At 39.1% G+C, this 20,075-nt stretch overlaps 1 protein-coding gene and 1 long non-coding RNA gene across 2 annotated transcripts in view; one reads left to right on the top strand and one right to left on the bottom strand.

The window, feature by feature from the left end:
* The window catches only part of LOC127059864 (uncharacterized), a 105,595-nt gene extending 101,015 nt beyond the window's left edge, over nt 1-4,580 (top strand). The window contains exon 6 of the long non-coding RNA XR_007778167.1: nt 4,491-4,580. This is a non-coding gene — a long non-coding RNA (uncharacterized LOC127059864). The remainder of the gene's footprint in view (nt 1-4,490) is intronic.
* The window catches only part of PLPPR4 (phospholipid phosphatase related 4), a 29,506-nt gene extending 13,211 nt beyond the window's left edge, over nt 1-16,295 (bottom strand). The window contains exons 1-3 of the mRNA XM_018912182.3: nt 16,189-16,295; nt 3,391-3,576; nt 37-166 (exon numbers count right to left, since the gene is read on the bottom strand). Of these exons, the coding sequence (XP_018767727.2) occupies nt 37-166; nt 3,391-3,576; nt 16,189-16,266 (394 nt within the window). The 5' untranslated portion in view covers nt 16,267-16,295. The remainder of the gene's footprint in view (nt 1-36; nt 167-3,390; nt 3,577-16,188) is intronic.
* Nucleotides 16,296-20,075: the final 3,780 nt, after the last annotated feature.

Raw genomic sequence — 20,075 nt, 5'->3', positions numbered from 1 at the left:
GAAAGTTCTTTTTTGGGATTAACAATTGAAACCCACCAACAAATCTGACAGCTCTTCTAAGAAAAGAATTGAAGTTGCATCCTCCTGCATTAATATTGGCCTCTGTTCCAATCCCATTTCTTCTTTTGGACAGGCAGCAGTAGAGAATTCCTTCTCCTATCATTATCTGTAATGACAAAGGAGCCATTAAATTGAATGTAGCACTTACTTAGAAGATCCTGATTGAATTTAAAGGGTTGCAATATAACTGTAACACAACCAATGTCATCCACTGACGTGCATTCAACTTTAAAAGATTTATATCAATATGTAAACTTAAAGTAATGCAACTTAGCCTGAATGAGGGCAGGCAAGAAGATGGCCCTGAAATTAAATGCAAATGGCACACAGTATAAAGTGCTCAGTGCTATCCAGGCCTTGATCTACAGCTGAAACTTGATGCTTCTACAATAAAAAAGCAGTGATTATAAAATATTGTCTCTAAAATAATCCAGAGCCACTGCACTATCTTAGTGCTCCTGAAGTGGTTTTAGCATTCAGTCTTGGCCAGAGGCCTAGCAATCCTGAGCAGCTTCTAATTATGTGACAGCCTGTTCTTCTGTATTTATTTATTTTGGCTTGGGTTTTAACCTGATCCACAGCAGCAGAAAAATTTTTGTCCTTATGGTCCCTTGCAGCACACCAAGCAAAACAGATTATGACAAAAACTCAAGACAAGAGTTTATAAAAGGAAGAATATAAATAAAAAATGGTGTCACTTGCTGGATAATCCAGACACATTTATACATTTTCAGCTTCAGATTTTATTGTTTTCCATGTTCAGTAGTGTGACTTTTTTGAATTCTGTACAGGATTTGTAGAGAGTTCAGAGTAAGGGTTGGATTGAAATATTGCAATTAATGAGGCAGTTCTCACCAGCAAAAGAACAGTCACTTTGCCTATCCACTGCTGCATGGAATACTAATCCATGCAATCCACAAAGCTTATAATGCAATGAGATGCCAAAGCATCTGAATTATGCTGACTCTGCTGTTAATACCAGTGGTATTTGTATATAGTAACACCTCCACCCTAGGAAAAGGCAGGTAAAGTGGAAAAGCTTAGTCTAACTCTATATTAGCTAGTTTTGATAAATAAAAATTTCTTGACCAGGAAGATTGAAGTAGTGAAGGTTTTCCTACAACATGGAAAAGCCATCAGTAAAGGTTATTTAAGGAATTCTAATTAGCTGAGAACTATGGGCACTATTATCTGTCTATACTTGATCAATTTATTGCTAAAGCTTCTCAGAGAAACCAGTAGTATTCCAAACTTAAAACTCAGAAAAACTCTAATAGTTTTTAGCCAAGTTCTAGGGAATGTCTGGTACAGGGAAAACACAAGACAGATGGATTAGCTTGTGTGATAGAGCAAAAAATGACAAGGCCTATGTCAAGGAAAATTCAGAGGCTGGCATTTCCAGAGAAAAAAACTCCCAGAGTAGAACAGGCAGTAGGAGTGAATTTCTCTCCTTGAGAATTGATTTCCCAAATCAATGTGCTCTGATGTCCTAGTGATCTCTGTTGGAAAGGACATTGTTACCTCTAAGCAGGTTTTTAGTCAGTGGCTGATAAGAGTTTGAACCTTCACTGATACGATTAAATAACTGGTCCTAACACTTCTGAATGGGTAACTAGAGAGAAAATATATCAGAGGATCAGATTGAGAGTTCTTTGAAGCAAATTGAAATCATGCTGCAATTCAGATCTATCTATGGTCCAGACATAAAATATCTATCTTGATAATTTCTTCAAGTCCAGGTGTTCGAGACTGAAGTCTCCTGCAGTTTTTGAATACATACACAAAATTTCATCTATGCCACAAGCTATAAGACATATGTCAATAATACAGGTAGTTAATTTCTGTAACCCTTCAGGGCTACAGAACAGACGTGTTTAAATGCATTTGCTACTTACTACTAATGAGAAAAAAAGCCCAAAGAGAAAAACCAAACTGCAAAGGCCCAAAGCCAAACACAAGCCTTGTGTAAGAGTGGCTTGTCATAAAAATAAATAAAAAATAAATTGTCATAAGTCATAAAATTTTAGATTTTTTTTTTTTGTATAAAAAATTACTCTAAAGTGAATAGATTTATACATGTTTTCCAGTCTTGGGAAAAGTATTATATCAACAAAAATAACACAGAAAATCATTTGCACCAGAATCACTTAGAGTCTTAGCTCCCAGTTCTTAAATGTACCATTTTTAGCCTGCTCGTTGTGCAAAATCCTTCAAAAATGGTTTCTAAAGCAACAGAAATCAAACGCAGTAAGAACTGTTCAGTTAAAAAAAAAAAAAGACAAATAAAGAAAAAACATTTTGGAAAGCAAAGAGAGAAGAGCACTTGATAATTTTTATACAGGCATCATAATTTATGGACTTTGTAACTTTAAATTGGATAGTATAATAAAAAGACTTAGCTGATTGAAGTTAAGGAAATTAAGAGGAGCTAGAAGCAGTTATATTTGCAGCTGGCCTTTGAGAAGTGCCTTACTGAGATGCATAGTCATTGCTGTCAGGGGGAAGAAGAGATCCTTTCAAAAGGTTGATCATGTTTTTTAGGTTATAAAATAACCCACTCCAGGTGAATTTCTCTCTCCATTTGCCACACAGGAGGGGTGGGAGAATAAGGCTCCTATCTGAACTACTAAAATCAGACAAAATGAATTCTCTTTTATGTGTGTGTATATATATATATATATATATGATAATTTCTAATTTTCTTTTCAGTAAAATACTGACCCAGCTGCTCATTCTGACAGGATATTTCTGTTCTGTTGAAATCATCTTCTCCCTTTGGGTAAATGATTAAACCAGCCCACTTTTGCCTGTTCTTAATGACTAACTTATAATTTAGTGTTTCAGTGCTTTTTTGGAAAATGTAATTGAGTTCACTGACAAGATTGATATACCTTCTTGCTGAATAAAGCTAGTTCTAACAAAAGTGGCAAGTTCAGGGCTGTGAAAGGCTTGCATTCAAAAAAAAACCATCTTGCATTTTTGATGATTTTTGATATATCTGAGAGTATGGAGATGCCCTGTCTGTAAAAGTTCAAATATTTGTACAGCGTAACAGAATGAATCAAGCTATTCTCATCCAACTGTAGATGCTGTTTCTTTACATTAAAGCCCGTCATCCAGACAGTGAGAGCAGACGAAGTGCTACAGGGTATGTTATAAGGGGTGTATCTCCTTTTGTTACAGAAGAATAAAACAGGAATTTAAAATCCTAAGGAAACTAACCTGCATGACACTCTACAGCCTAACTTAAACCAAAGCAGTTATTTTCTTTATGCTAACTGAAACTCTGTCCAAAATCTTTATTAAGTGACATTAGCACTTCAAACTTACCGTAATTGATGGTCCAGCAAAAACCAGACTAAGCAACATCAAGAAGGGAACAGACTCTTGTGTAGGGTCAATGTATGGCATACTCAGACTCTTGTCATAGCAATTAAACCCAGAGTGAACTGGCTTGAAGACATCAGTAAGTTCAAGAAAATAGAGGCTAACAACAGAAGATGCCAATATGGGTAACTAGAAGAGAAGAAAGCAACAAATTACTGTTTGGAAATGGAATAGCAATGCTTTTGCAAAGACAACATAGTCTGTTAATAAATCTCTTTGATGTTTGTTGTTTATAGTTCACTGCTCCTTGTCATGCCTCTTTACTATCTCTAAATAATTAATTCTCTGGAGATATGGTACTGTTTGGTTGATATCAATAACCCTGCTGTCTGCCAAGCTAGTCAAAACACCCAGCCCAATGTTTAGCACATATAATTTAGCCTTTTCATCTAAGGATCATTAATAGAAAAACTTTGATTTAATTTTTTTTTTTTAAAGGAAAGTATCAGGACTGCAGTGACCCGTGTGGGGCCTCAGCACTCTGCTGTTCGTCAATCACACTTTTCAGTCCTTTAGCAACTCTCTGTTATGTATGACAGTCTTTACATCAAAGCCATCTTACATTCAGTTTCAAAGTAATAGTTAATGAAAACCAGTATCCAGTCCTTCCCTAGATTCTAAATATGTGATAATGCACATCCATTTCCCAATTCTACCAGAAAAACAATTAACTGGCAAGATTTAGTCTTGATGACTATGGTTCACAATTCTTTTATCCTCTAGCTATTTAGTTATCTAACCCTTTGCAATTTCTTCCACTAATTTATTAAGAACAGACTTGGCCCTTCTTGGAGCCCAAATTCACCTCTGCTCACCATGAGCTCCTTAAAGCACAAGACTAACCACTAAATCTCTGTGAAAGGAAGTAATTTAAGAGAAAATATAGCAAAAAGGCATTTTAAAGCTGTTGGTTTATAAGTAAACAAAGAGAACAGCTTTGTTGCCCTGGCAGATGGGTGTGGAAGGTGACCAGCAGGATGTGATTATTCTCTGCATCCTCCTTAGCAAACAATCAGAAACATGTTTTGTTTATTGTTTTCCAGAGTTCTTCTTGAACAGGGCAATATTAGAACAACTTCCTGCTCTGCCACTGAGATGCAAGGAGTCCTTCTGGTGTCTGGACTGCAATGAAGGTACCTATGGTTAACAGCACCTGAGATTAGGAGAAACAGCAATTATACTAAAAGAATTTTGAGCATACTTAAATTATATTATTTTTGCAATGTTCAGTTCATATTTAAAAAAACAACTGATTGTTTAAAATCATTGTCATTCATCCCACTCTACAATCCAGTATAAAAGCAGAGGTAAAATGGGATCCATATGCATTTAGGGAAAATTACGAACAAGATCTGCTCTACATGGCAGAGGGATAATGGTTTCTTGCATTAACACACATTTTTCAGTTTTTTAAGCATTGCGCTTATAAAATTCAGGCTCTTTGTGCATAAAACGTAATTCTGGGTGATTAAAGAAGGAGGGTTCCAGCTAAATTTCATTGAAACATCTTTTAATATGAGGTTTTTTTTAAAAGAACAGCTTATCTTTGATTTGCTGATTTGAAAAGGGTGAGTTTTGTCTTCAAAGTTTCCAAGCAAAATCTGAAGAGGGTGGTGAATGGAAGAATGTTGCTTGTCTGGTTATATCTGCGTTCACCTTGATTGCATTGTAATGTCACAGTAGAGGCTGGGATTGTGTACAAAGGGAAGAAATATGGATTGGCATTCTAAAGTGCTGTGAGCATTACAGAAACAAGACTAGGCATCTAGGAATGTATTCAATAACTATTGTGCATATGTATATGTATATATGTATATGTATAACCCAAATACATCCATATTTGCACTCACATACTATACAATACGTACATATTATGTTCAGCATATAACATATGCAATATGTAATACATATTATGTAGATACATAATATATAACTATTGTATAATCTGACAGAAATATGTATATGTGTATGGAATAATTACATACAATGTCACTAAATTAAGTTCTGCTTCTTGCCCATCACAGGAAGAAGTCCAGTTCTTTAGCAGGATGCATTATATTATATATATATATATATATATATATATATATAAAAATACATATAATCCTCACTTTGTGCTGAATGCAGCCTGATTGACCATGATGCAAACATTAATGATTTGTCAACATGGGATAGACTGCTTCCAGTCATTACACAGATGTGCAGGATGAAATAGGGCTTCCCTGATATCTTCACACTCTGGGAATAATTTAGATTGTTGTGGAACTGGGTGCCCTTCTCTCAACACCTGCCTGCACAGAGACCCTGCTGATTGGGATAAGAGGCCTCTGGACCCAAAGGCTGCCACAGTGTACCCTTTCCTGGTGTGCAGGGCACTTAGACCAACTCTGTGCTGTTCTTGCTAGGACACTGAAATTCTGCACAGCATTTGAGCTCTCAACTTCCATTCTGCACTACATTTAACTCTTGAAACAGTTGGAACATCTTTTATTAGTAACTATTTCAAAGTCATACTTAATGACTTAGAGTCCAGGTCCCATTGGGCAAAGCACTTTGCTACAGGACACAAACTTATTCCAGTGGGCTAAATGGACATAACAAGCAGATGCCTATTGTCCCTTCTTTTGAGAAATTATGCTCTTTTATCAAGATGTCCCCAAAGGTTAATTTCCAGAATGGAAACACAGAGCAGGCCCACCCATGGAACACCTTGCATTTAGAGTTACATCTTCAGTACTTTTCCATTTCTCCAATATCAGGAAGGGAAAGTCTCTCCTTGAACAATAGTTTATGCTTTAGCCATGAGGCAGACTCTACTTGGATCACAGTATTTTTAGGCTGGCAACTGTTTTAAAGGGCAGTATTCAACTATCAAAAATAGGCAATATTTGAATTGGTATTTTATTGTAGAACATTAAAATAAAAGGTAGTGAATAACTTTTTTTTAAAAACTACTGTATGTAAGCTGTGACTCTATTATTAATTAAAAAATCAAGGAATTTAGGAATTGCATTTTACTGTCTTATGACTTCAGTACAGGACTCCTATATTATTTCTGACTGTAATTATCTATTCTGCTAAAAAAAAAATCATTCTAAAGGATTATGAACCTCTGACATAGCTGCTTACATTACTAATGATTAAGTCTGTAGTCAATTTGCTATATACAGTATGTCATATCCTAAAGAACATTTTTCTTCCTGTCTTTTTAAAAATACAAATATAAAATGTGTCTTCTACAAGTCTAACATTTGTAAAAAGGAAAAGGCAAATGTTTCTAAAGTCTTCTAAACAGCATAACTGAGTATTTAATATATGAATATTTATGGAGTGTTCTGCTTAAGGCAGCAGCATTTCTGTAATTATAGACTTTGGCGCCCAACACCTTGAAAATGTCAAATGTAATTAGGTGGTAGAATGTGTATTGTTTTAATTACAAAATGGAATAGGAATTTTCCTGTGCCTAATTAGAATAATAAAACCCCCGATGTCAATTCTTGACTAATCCTGACTAAAAAGTCTTTATACTCTTACTTTCTTGGATGGATAATGGAGAAAGATCCTGTTTAGCTTTTAATTTAGACCTGTAAATTTAAAGTTTGACCCAAATAGTCAAACCCTGTTTGGCTTAGAGCCTTAAAGTCAGAAGCATAATCAGCATAGCTACCAAAAAGGTTTGATTTTTGGTCTATTTATTTTTTTAAAGGGATTTTCTGTCTTTTCCCTCCTTGCTATTTTCTTAAACTCTAAGTTAAAAGCTTTCATTAAGCCACAGAACTTTGCTATTAATAATAATTAATATTTTAAAAGCTTTTACTGTATTGAGTGAGAAATAGTCCAAGCATCAGAAAAGATGTTCTCTGTTCCCAAGAGTGCAACAAGGATGCAAATACCTAGAGATGTTGTAAGGAGAAAACTTCCTGTGTTACATAGTGCAGGACAAACCAAAGCAGCATTCAGCAGCACAACAACTTCTCTGAACTGATGGGGCATATAACAAATGTTTCTTCTGGCCAAGAGCCACAGGACAGCTATCACAATGATAGATCACAGAAGTCTGAAGAGTGGAAGGCCAAAGCTTAGCAGGGAAGTCCTATTGGAGTGGGTAGAACCTGGGAATCCCTCACTTCTATAAATTCTCTAAAATTGTATGCTGCTAGTTTTATATTTTACTCTCATATTCATCAGCAATTAATGAAGCAAAAAGTCCTTATTTATCTTCAGGAAAATAACATCTTAAAATTCATGGGCTTCATGAGAATTCAGCTATAGAATGTCACATACTCAGATGTCTGAACCTGTTCTGTAGGTTGCAGTTATGCGACCTCTGCTTTGCTAAATTGCACTGTCTGGGTGTTCTCTTTTACCATGAACTCATACCCATATCCCACAGTGATGCTGCCTGTATAAAAGGTAGGCAGAAAAGAGAGAAGCAGCATGGATGTAGCTTTCAGAGAAAGTCAAGACATGATTTGCCAGATACAGACTAAAGATAGTATGACTAGACCAGCTGTCAAAAGAAAGGATTATGGAATGCCTGATACACTGTCTGGATATTTTGTATTTTGTAAATAATTTTTAGACTTGGATGGCCAGGAACTTCTCAGATTTTTAGGTTGTTCTGCAACCCTTCCATAGCAAGCAACAGGCTCCTGAGTATGGGAACTGCCTCCTGATGTTTCTCTTGTTTTCTGGGAATTGAGAATCTTTGTAAGCAATCAAGTAAATAAACAGGATTGCTTCAAAGAGATAATAAATGAATGCCACTGGTTTCCCAGCATGAAAAAATATCAGCCAAGTCTTTCAGAGAAGGATGGTCTAATTAATAGCTATGTTTAGTTCCCATGACAAGGCTGTGCATTGTGGAAGATTCTATTAAATTTATCATAAATGTCGATCCTTGTGCCAAGGAATTCATGGTCTAAATGACAAGGCACAACAGATGGAAGAGACAAGAAAGAGGGCTGTAGTGGGTTGGAGGAGACAAGGTGTTCATTAGCCAACTACTGACAGCAACTGCAGCTTTCAGCTGCCCTGGCTGCTGTCCTGTGGTACCTTGCTGCAAGATTCACAGTGGACAGGAGGAGAATGGAAAGAGGGTAGGTTTCTCTTAACCTGACAGGGGTGAATACTGAGGTCATCACTGTGATTGAACACCTTCCAGAATAGGTCACTATTAAGAACTGGCATCAGCTAAATTCTGCCATTTTCTCATTTTTGAGAACCCATGACTCTGAAGAGAGAGCACTAAGCAAGGGATGCCTATAGAGCAGGGGACTGGCTAGACAGAAAAGTGAGATTTTTTGATTTATTTTTATGCTCTTAACTTAATTCTTAAATGTTGCAGCCTTATAAAAGAAGTTATTCTGTCTTTTCAGAAATTTAAGGCTTCCATCTGTATAAAGGCTTTTTTGCTTTTCTGCCTGAACTTGAGTTTCTGCTGCTCCTTGTCCCTTTTCTGGATGCAAGTTACGTCTGGCCCAAAGCCAGAAGGGATTAGTCTTTTCTCTAAACTACTTGTGCCTCACCATAATCTAACTTTTGGGAAAATTGTGTACAGATACATGATACAATGGTCTTTCTTCTCCTGGACTTAATGCTATTTGATTTAATTTCAACTTAAAGTTGAATTTCAAATCCCAGGTGTCTTTGAAATCTATTATAGTTACCATTTTGGAAAATTAAGTTATATATATTTCCAGCATTGGTTTTAGAATTTTACTTAATTGTTTTGTAACTGCCAATTAGTCTAGCTTTGGAAATACAACAGCTATCTTCATGTAACTTCAAATTATCTTTATCTTTTACCAGATCTTGAAAGAAAGATCTCAGTATGTTTAAGACCTAAAACAGAGCTGATATAGCAGTGATACAATTTCTACTTATTTCAAAAATCTCAGTCATGCTGAATGCACAGTAACCCTAAAAGTGCTTTTTCCTTTTTCTTTTTTCTTTTTTTATAAATATATGTGAAGCAGCAATTATACAGGGAGAAACCAACAAAATAAAATTTGTGTAACAAAAATATTTTTGGGGAGGAGTAATCTAAATATTTTACAAATTTTCTGTATTATATATTTTTATATATATATTCTATTAAATATATGTGTTTAAAGTAAATTTTCAGGCAGAAATTTAAAACACAAAACCACCAGTAATGCATTTCTTTTCAGTGTGACTTCAAACATAATTGATGACTCCTTATCTTAATTATTATTGTTTGATTACATCAATTATATTTATAATAAATTAATAATTGTTATAATCAATTAATAACTACATACAATGAGATTTAGGATATTACACGTACTGTTGATTACAAAAATTTATGCTTCTGCTGCACTGTTATGATAAATCATGAACAGCAGTACTTCAACAAAAGGCAGTTGTTTTCAGGTCTGCGTCACTAAATGTCAGCTAGAAGTTTCTTCAAAAACCCCATGTCTAAGGGACAAAGCTCCCAGTGCCTACATAATGCTGCAATTTATTGTACTCTCTTAAGGATGCTGATTTCCATACATACAAAAAAAACCAAAACCTGTAGGTGCCAGCCCTCCAGTGGCTTCCTCCCGTGCTGTTTAGCCACTTCTGAACTCCCTACAGACTGAACTTTTAAGTGACAGGACCATCAGACAAGATACCATGTTTGTAATAGCTCAGCTCCTGGGCATGTTAAGGTTCCACAAAATTCTGGGTTTTATTAACTTTCGCTACAGAGTAATAGATTTTTAACCACTATAAAAGAAGATCACAGATGGCAGGATTATAAATTTTAGGAAGAGGTAGTAATTCAGAAAAATGTATCTCCATTAATTTCTAACATATTCAGACCTTTTTTTACTACTGGAAGTATTAGGTCAAGAGGATGTTGCTGGACTGAAAAGGAAGCAGGGCCTTCTTTCAATGAGAACTACTCAAACTCTACACCTGCCAAGCACATAGCCAAAAGAAGAAGGGACATCTAGCTTGTGGCATTTGCATTTGTTTCCCAAAGACAGCCTTGGCACAGGTGTGACACCTCCCTTTTCATTCCCCTTTTATGGTCGTCTCCTGCAAAAACTGGTATTGTTTAGGCTGCACAGATCTTCTATAAGCACAGAAGTGACAGGGAGAATGCAACATTGATGACTTGGCCAATGAATTATACAGATGTTCTGAATGCATGGCAGCCTCCTCAGGTCTTGGATAGCCCCCTAATATTTTGGGGATATTGGTCTGTAATGCAGCTTTATGAACACATGTGACATCTATCTTCTGAGAGTCAGCCACATGACTAGGTCAGCTCAATGAGCAGAGAACTAAGTGTATATCTCCTCCTCCTCTCACATATGGTTGACTCTTTTGAGAGAAAAAGACGTATTTGAAAAATATTATGCTTCTTTGAGAGTAGCAAAGGCATAATTTCATCTTCTGCTATTGGGGATCTTTGTTGGGTGCAGCCCTCAGTTAATTTATGTATAACAGAAAACCAATCTAGAGAGGACTACACTGTGCCTCAAAGGCACAGCATTACAGTTTAATGTTTATATTAGATCCGAACATCCTATTCTTAGGAAGAAAGATTTATTCCTACAGCCTATGCTCTTTTTCTAATCACTGCACTCCAATTATTTTTTTTTTTCTTTTGCAGTCACACCTATATGTGACTTGTGGGTCATTGTAATTTAAATATTGTGGGTTGTGCATAGCTGAACAGCTGAAAAGCATTCCAGACGTGACTAAGAAGTGCTAGTGAGTTTCAAATGATGTTTCAAGCTCATCTCTCTCAGCGTGTGTTAGAAAAAAAAGGAAGTAAAGCATGTGTTATTGAGACACAGTGGCCATTCTCTACATGCACTTATTTCAGTGGGGTCTCATGAGCTCCTGAGCTCTGCAGCCTGAGTTCTACAATGATAACAGATCTTTGTGCTTTCTGCTGGTCAAAATTCCAATTCCTTTGGGGAACAAGGAAAATAAGTGGTCTTCTACCACTGAAAAAAGTGTTTCCAAACTGACTAAGGCCTGGCTGAGAAACGTAGAAAAAGAAGCTCTATCGATATGCATTCATAACGCAGAGTCTAGAAGACAACATAAGGAAGAAAATTTAACTGCACAAGGGACAGTGTCTAAAATATCTCCAATTTTAGTCCCTGGAAGTTATACAACCAGCAGATGAAGGCTGTGCTACAGCAACACAATTTAGCTGGAGAATAAATGCATTGAGTTATGCAGATTTACAACACCTTGACCTTTTTCATTTCCACATATTAGGCACTGGATGAAGCAGTAATGCCACTGAAGTCAAAAGTAAAATTTATGCAATTTCCATGAGAGCAGGATTTAAACCAGGAGCTTTTGAAATGAGAGAGCATGAGTAAAGATAGTCTATTTTCTTCACTGAGAGAAATCTGTCCTGTCTCAAAAGTGTGACCACTCTGCCAGGAATGGAAACTACGTAACTCTGGAAATTTTTCAGATTGATATTAAAATTCAAGACATCAATATTTTTTCTCTAAGTGAATACAATCATGATATTCTCTGACTATGCTGAAAACAAAGTCAGTTAACAAAATCCAAAACTTATTCCAGGAATACTAATTTTCAAGATCTCCCAGAGGTATGTAGACTTTTTACCATGAAAAGTAATTCCTACTAGGCCAGAGGGACTATGAATTTTCATGGAAAGCTTTGTCTTTCTCAGCTGTGCAAATAAAATTCAGATAACCCATAGAGTCAGTCTACAGAACCCTAAAATGCCTTAAGCACAATTAGTAATAAAAGAGGCCTAACTGCCTGACAGTGATGATTACCATGCCCTTCAGGTAAGTGTGCATAAGGCAATCTAAAATTATTCAGCTCTCAGGAGTGTGTGCTAATCAGAGGTTCTGCTAAGCAGAACTATTACCAGTCCTTTAAAATAACCTCTGAAACATTCCTACAGGACATAGGATAAGTCATCAAGGTACTTTATTTTATATATCATGAAACTTGAAAACATTTAATTGAAAATGTGTTGAGATTTACTTCATAATGTTTATTTTCCTCTAATGCTTTTAGAGAGTGACCCATCCACATTTTTCGGAAGCAGTCTCTTCATTTTCTTTCCATTTCCCTGTCTTTCAAAGCTCTACCCTGATTCTCCTTTTGCTTTTCCTATGTAAATGAAGAATAGCTCTAATGATCTTAAGAGGAGCATGTTTTATGTTTTATGTTTTAACTCTTTTGTTGGAAACACCTGCTGGTTTGAATTATCCATCAGTTCACAGAAGATGAGTTGGAAGGGACACACAAGGGCCACTGAAGTCTAACTCCTGGCCCTGCACAGGACCATCCCCGAGAGTCTCACCATGTGCTTGACACCATTGTCCAAAGACTTCTTGAACTCTGCCAGGCTTGGTGCTGTGACCACTGCCCTGGGGAGCCTGTTCCAGTGCTCAACCACATTATGGGTGAAGAATCTTTGCCTAATATCCAACCTAAAGCTTCCTTGACACAATTTCCTGTCATTCTCTTGGGTCCTGTTGCTTGTCACCAGAGAGGAGAGATTGGTACTTGCCCCTCATCTTTTCCCTTGTGAGGAAGCTGTAGACAGCTGTGAGGTCTCATCTCTGTCTCTTTTTCTTCAGGTCAGCTGGCCTGCCTATATTCTGTGCAATCATATTTTTATTTAAGCCTGATAGTCACCGCCACTAAACATATTTGTTTACTGGAGTTAATCTCATTCATAGCACATTCTTAAGGATCTTAACAGTTGAAACCCCTTAGTGTCAGAACTGTGTTTGTGTGTTGCTGTTTTTAAGTTCAGCATGCCTGCATTATATTGGTTGTTACATGTATTATTTTATTCATTTCACTCCTTAAAATATATTTCATTTGTATAACATGAATACATCCCTTTCCTACTGTGTTGAAAAAAATTTTAACTTTCAACTCAACATCTTTTTTTTCCAAGTCTATGCTTCTGTCTAGCATTCAAGAGGAAAAAAACAAGCACATTTTTAGAAACGTATTTTATAAAAAATGTGGTTTTCCCTGGGCCTAGACTTCCTAAATAGGTCTTGCTGGAAAGTGGATGTCAGCAAGCCCTACTTTTCTTGAGGATGGAAACTTAATGGGCTATAAGGATTTTTTTTGTTGCAATTCAGAGTGGGAAGGCACTGTCTTCTATGAACAGGAGAGGGAAGATAGAAGTGGATGAGTGCCAAAAGAAAAAAACCACAAAAGAATTGACAGCATTCAAAGGCAAGCGGTTAAAAGCCTGTTTCTTACCATCCATTTATTAAAGTAAAAGCTTTAAAATTCAAAAAGCCTTGTTTAAAGTAGGTAAGTTTGGGGCCTAAGTAGTTGGCTGTTGTTGGATTGTATTAGGACCTTACCTCCTGCTTACAAAGGAAATCCTTATTACATGGTAATGCCTGTCAACCACACTGGGTGACTCCTCTATCCTTTACACTTGCAAACTTCTCATTGCAATTAAATGATCTCTGAATAAATCCCTCTTTATGGAGTACAACTTAATCTGGCTCTCTTTGAGACAATCACAACAGGAGATTTAAATCATGTCCTTTCCCTGATGCTGCTGAAGTGCTGGCAATTTGCTGTGCTCCAAAGCTTCAGAAAGGCATTCTCGTTAGTCTGATTAGAATTGGTGCGCATGCCTCAAACGCAGAGTGGGCGTTCACAGTGAACACAGGCTACATGCTCCTTTCAAGAATCACATGAATTGTTGTTACCCTTTCACCCAAGTGATTTGAGTCCTCAGCTGAAAAGGGAGAAATGGTTTCAAATCCTCATGCTATGTAATGGGACAGGGCTGATAACTCACCAAAAAGGTTCCTAATCGACGTTTAGGTTTGGGTGTATTGCAGACAGTTTTTTTCTCTTGATGTTGCTTTTACTTTTCAGTTCAAGAAGGGCTGTAAGTCTGCAATTCAGTAATTAGAAATTACTCCTGGTGGGGAAGGGCTCACACAGGCTCTTGTCTGCTCCTGTGACTGAATAACGTAGAAGTCTTAAAGGTTCATTAGGAGACCTTTCTGTTAATTGAGGGCTTTGACTCCCTCAGAGCAACTGGGTGTTGAAAAGATCTCTACCTATTTTTCAATGAGGCTTGGAATGATTTGCTGAGGGACCTAACAATCTAGACAGAGAACTTGCCTGCCTCATGTGGGAGCTGTAAGCAGAGCTCAGTGTAGGTTCTTTGCTACTCACAGAATCCTTTATCTTATTCCTTGTAACAGCTGCAGGGAGCTTCTAGAGAAAGTATATGTATGCAATCAGTATTACATAAGGCAATGCTTAAGAGCAGCAAGCACACACTTTGTGCTGTTGCTCTGCATTTCATCCCATCTTGCTGCAGGCCAAAGCACAGCACAAGTTCTATTGTGTCTTGCAGCACCTCTACATCATTTCCAGCATTAGAGTCTTCCTTAGGCTGAGGTACAGCAACCTCCCTTCCTGTCTGGATTCCCAAAGCAGCCAAGAGAGCACAGAGTGAAGCCCCTTACCTTTTCTTAGGGGTATCTCCAAGCTTGACCTCTGCCTCCTATGCAAAGCTAATATAAGGTACATGGCACAGCAAGTGCCTTCCATCAAAGGGCTTTTCTTGAGCAGGCCTGATCACATTGATAGGATGAGCTTGATGCTTCCATATAACCAGACTCTTAAGCTTTCCAGTTGGTGCAGCTTAGTGCTAGCTGCTGACCATATCCAGGTGCTTACAGAACAGAAACACCCCACTGTTACCTAACATTCCTTCTGAACCAACCCCCTTCTACCTTCTAGAGAACCTCCAAAGCCCTTCAAGAGCATTTGATAGAAAATATATTTTGTTTTATATTTCACCCTATTCATATTTTTATGTATTAAGCATGCCAGGTATAGTAAACTTACACTGCATTTTACCATTAAGTTCTTCACATTATTTTCACATCTGTTTCCTACCTTAGGTACCTCAAAGTGCCTCAGGCTCTTCCCTGTGAGTAGGGTCACATGAAACATTTCACTTAACCCATAAAACATTTGTACCTTCCTCTTTCTGCTGTGCCATTAACAAATCCACATCACAACTGTTTCTTTAAGCTTAAACAGTGTCTACTCATGATCTTCCAGAAGTACCTAACTGACTGTAGTTTCCTGGGAGGCTAAGTGCCTCCAAGTGACACACCAAGCAGCCAGTGTCTCTGCAACTCCACCTGCTACCAGCTGAGCAGCCATAGCAGGTTTTGCCCTAGAAGATGTGTTGAGAACCTTGTTCTGTTTTCCAAGCAGATATTTTTAGCTCTGATAGAGGAAGCACAATACTTCAGGGGTCAGCAAAAATGTATCAGTGATTACCAATTTAAGAACATTTCTATTTTTCTAAGCATTCTCTTATGAATGTGATTTTTATTCTATCAAAGCCATGCAAGAAGCGTTTGCCTGGAAGCCAGCCCTTCTTGAAACATGTCTTCCTCCCGAGAGGTTCCTGTGCACATAGTCCAATTTATTTGAGGAACCTTTTCATGTTCTCAGTAATTCGTAGAAATAATTTCTGTTCCAAAAGGCTCGAAAGATGAGATTAATTTATGCCTGCTCCTTATAGGGAGCTTCGATGCTGATTCCGGCGAGACAAAGCATCACGTCAGGGTTTTGCATCAGACGGTGCGGAGAGGGCACCGAGGCGAGCCCGCTCCCTGCGGGCGCATCGCGTTCCCCGCGGATCGCCTCCGCGCCGCTCTCCGCGCCCGCCGCCAGCCCCCGGCCAGCCCAGCGGCCACTCACCTCCACGAAGTAGAAGCAGGGCAGGAGGGTGACGCTGTCCTTGGTCACTTTGCCCTTCTGCCGCTCCTTCGCGGACATGCTGGCGGGGCTGCGGGCGGCGGCCCCGCGGCCAAGCGCTGCCCCGGCCGCTCGCAGCCGCCCGGCCGCCGCGGCTCTCCTCCGCCGCCGCCGCGCCGAGCGCTGCGCCGTGCGCGGGGCTGACGTCAGGAGCCGGCTCGGCGGGCGGGGGTCCCGGCCAGCTTAACTCCTTCGCGCCGGGCCGGGCGGGGACCGGGGGCAGGGGAGCCCCGGGCGGCGCGCCCGCACCACGGGGATGCTCTGGCTGCGGCAGGAGATTTGTACGCACACGTACGGGTTTGAGAGACCTGGACGGGATCCCTGAGGGCATCAGGGTGTTTGGGATGCTCCTTGAGGAGTCTGCGGCGTTTATCTTGTTTCTGGGAAATATTTTTTTCTGAAACAGAGCAGGAGAACGTTCCAGGGAACAGCATTCCTATACAGCCAATGTTCTTTTCTTGCAGGTGTACTCTTTTGGAAATCAAGATGTTAATGACAGCTCACCTCAGTCTTAGTGCCAGTCAGGGGGAGTAGCATGACTGGGACTGAGCCAAACTGAGTTCTTCAACCCCATGTGCAATACTGAGGCATGTGATTTCTCTGATCTGTCAAGTATCTGGTGCAGTTCCTTCTACAATCTTAAAGAGAACAGAATTAACCCGAGCAATTGTTTCCATGGTGAAATGTGCTAAGATCCTATTTATGGATCAAAGTTTGCAGCCTTTTCTCAGGCAAGCTCCTGTTGATGTCAATGAGATGTACCCTGGATAAGACCTGCAGGAATTCTCTGTGAAAGATAGCATTTACGTTCTTTGCAGCACATTAATAAGGTCTGCAAAAGTTGTCTTGTCCCTATAAGCTTATTCTTGCATTGTGATGTTTGGCTTTAATGTACCAGGAGAGAAGTGTGACTCAAGAAGTCATTGTTTATTTCCTGTCTTTCTCCTTTTGGGGGAAAATGGGAAATTACCTGCTGTTTTTGTTCAGATGGTTGCTAGTATTTTGGCTGCTATGGCAATGGAGATGAAGATTCTCATCAGCCCCTTTTCTAGCTGTTCTCTTTTCTTTTATCCAGAGTGGATATGCCAATCCATGCTCTGCTCTGAGTAGACAAGCTTCATGAGAGGGTAAAATCAAAAATGTACTTCATGCCTGCAGGCAGGTGTGGAAGGCAAATCTGTAGTCTGACTCCAAATCATTGAAAAAGACTTTTCAGAGCTGCAACACATGTTGCCATACCAACACATATTCTTGTTCTTAACTCTGTTAGGAAAGATTTACAGGGTTTCTGCTGGTTCAGGATTCAGGGCAATTGTTGGTAGCCTTGTAAAAGGCAGGTCAGTGGTCTCCAAGAAGTAGAGGTAGCCAGGGGGGTTACTGGGAACAGAGGCGCTGTGAGCAAAGGAGGTTTGTTCCTGTCTATCAGCACAAAATTCCAGGAAATTACTAAGAGTGCTGTGGGGATGTCCAGTAGTGGTTCATACCCATCAAGTCTAGCCTTTAAATAAAAGTAGTTGTTTTTTGTGAACTTTCCTGGTGGGTTATCCCAAGTAAAACAGCAAGAGGAGATGATGTAAGACTTTGTTCTTGCCAAATATGTAACTATTATTGGGGAGAGTGGGTAATGAGTGATTCCATTTAATTGCATTTACTGTATCAGCCTTGATGTGAAATCATGAATCTGGCTTGAAAATAATCACCTAATAAAAAATGATTCAAGTGTACTTTTTCTGCCTGTTTCACACAAAATTGCTTCATTCTGGGAGAATCAGGGGGATCAGGTGCTTCTCTGGTAAAATGAACCAATAAGTTTACATTATGATGTAACTTTAGAAACTGGAAAAATTCCTCCTATAAGTTATATGTTATCATTGAACTGCCTAAAGGTCTGTTAAAAGTGCATTTCTGATAGGTACAGTGAAACAAAAGGTATTAGCCAGCTTCTATTCTACAAACTCACTATAAATATGTCTAATGGGAAGGATACCATGCAAGCTGTGTGACTGCTGTAAGGGCAAGAAGAGTTGTGCTAATTCTGATAGAGCTAGGAGTGGGGTTATACATGAGTTAGCTAAAGGGGTTGCTTTTTGTCAGTGACATAGCTTGCCACAGAATCACAGAACAAGTTGAGTTGGAAGGTACCAACAGGGATCTTTAGGACCAACTCCTGGCCCTGCGAAGGACCATCTCCATGAGTCACACCATGTGCCCAAGAGCATGGTCCAAATGCTTCTTGAACTCTATCAGGTGTTGTGAGCACTTCCCTTGGTCAGTCAAACACTGAGAAGGAAGATGAGCCTTCCTCCTAATATGCATGCACAGTGACCCAGCCTTCATCTTTAAAAGGCCCTTGACTAACAGTCCTTTGACTAATTACCCTGTAGGGTTCTGAGTCCACCTGCTTCGCCATTACACTGGCGGTTCAAGACCCCCAAAAGTCTTGAGACTGTAGTGTCTCTGAAATTTATCAGCCTTGCTCATTCACTTGAATAGTGAATAGCCTGTCCACTTCTTCCTATAGCTCCTTCACCTGGTGACACAGCTCCTCACCCACAGCACACCTTCTGCAAAAGAACTGTTTGTCATCCCCAGCCTCACAAAGAGGCATCAGGCACTCCTGGAAACCTGTGACCTGGACAGCTACATCTACAGTCAGCATGCTCTGGCATAGCTGGCTCAGTGACTCTTGCAGCTACATGGGATTCTAGTCAAACAGAGGAGGAGAAGGCTCATCAGTGCCTGCATCCCAGCGTGGGACAGGTCTATCTTGCACTCATCTAAAGGTGACATTGATGGGCAAGCATGGACATGTCTAGGGTGCCTTTCCCACTCTTCTCTCTGGGCTTTCACTTAGGTCCTCCCTTGGGACTCAGCTAGAACAACCACTTTCTCAGGAATAAGTAACCAAGGTGCAGTGACCATTTCAGCCTTGGTGAACTGCCAGCAGGATTGGCAATAAATTTACTAATAAATTAATACTAAATTAAACTCATTTCCCCAAGTCTAGTCTGCTTTGCCCAAGACAGTAACTAGTGAGTGATCTCTCCCAGTTCTTGTCTTGACCCATAAGCCTTTTGTCATATTTTCTGTCCCCTCTGAGGCTAAGGAGGGGAGTGATAGAGAGGCTGTGGTAGACACCTGGTGTTTGTCCAAGGGCAGTCCACCACAATGAGTGTCTCATCCATATGATCTCCTAAAGGAAAATGTGTTGGTGGTAACTAATTCAGAAACACCTCCTGTCCATTTCAGTCATGATAGTCTTACAAGAAAGTGTGGTGATGTGTGACTTATGAATGCATCTATGTGCTGGGTAGTTATATTTACAGGGTCTGCACTATTTCTGACAGCTTTTCTACCCACGTTCAAGCAAACTCAGAGAAGTGTCATGGAACATTTAGCATAAAGCACAAAATTGTTTGTTTATGCTTTGCTTCAGCAAAACGAATAAAGTTCATAAAAACATTTAAAGGAGCTGGGGAGCTATAAGATGAAATTCATAGATGTGAACTACTGGCCTCTTATGACTCATCTAGAATGAGTTTTTAGGAGTGATTTATTCTCTGTCAACAAAAGGAAACTTGGCAATCAGTAGGTGTCCCTGGGGACTGCAAGCTGATTTTTTAGAGCTGAGTCTAACCCAAGACCTTGGCCCCCTTAAGAACCATTGTTGGTGAAACTTCTTTAGGTGAAGAAAGCACCTTTCTTTGTGCTTCTTGGGCAGACAGTAGCTGCCAGTTATTAGAAACCTGATTTGAAATTCTTTTCCAGTACAATCTAGTGTTTTGGCAAAGTTGCACTGCATCAAATGTGAGTGCAGGTCATTGTCTCTT

This window comes from Serinus canaria, chromosome 8 (assembly GCF_022539315.1).
Source record: "Serinus canaria isolate serCan28SL12 chromosome 8, serCan2020, whole genome shotgun sequence".
Taxonomy (NCBI): domain Eukaryota; kingdom Metazoa; phylum Chordata; class Aves; order Passeriformes; family Fringillidae; genus Serinus; species Serinus canaria.
This window is presented reverse-complemented; position numbering and strand designations above follow the sequence as displayed.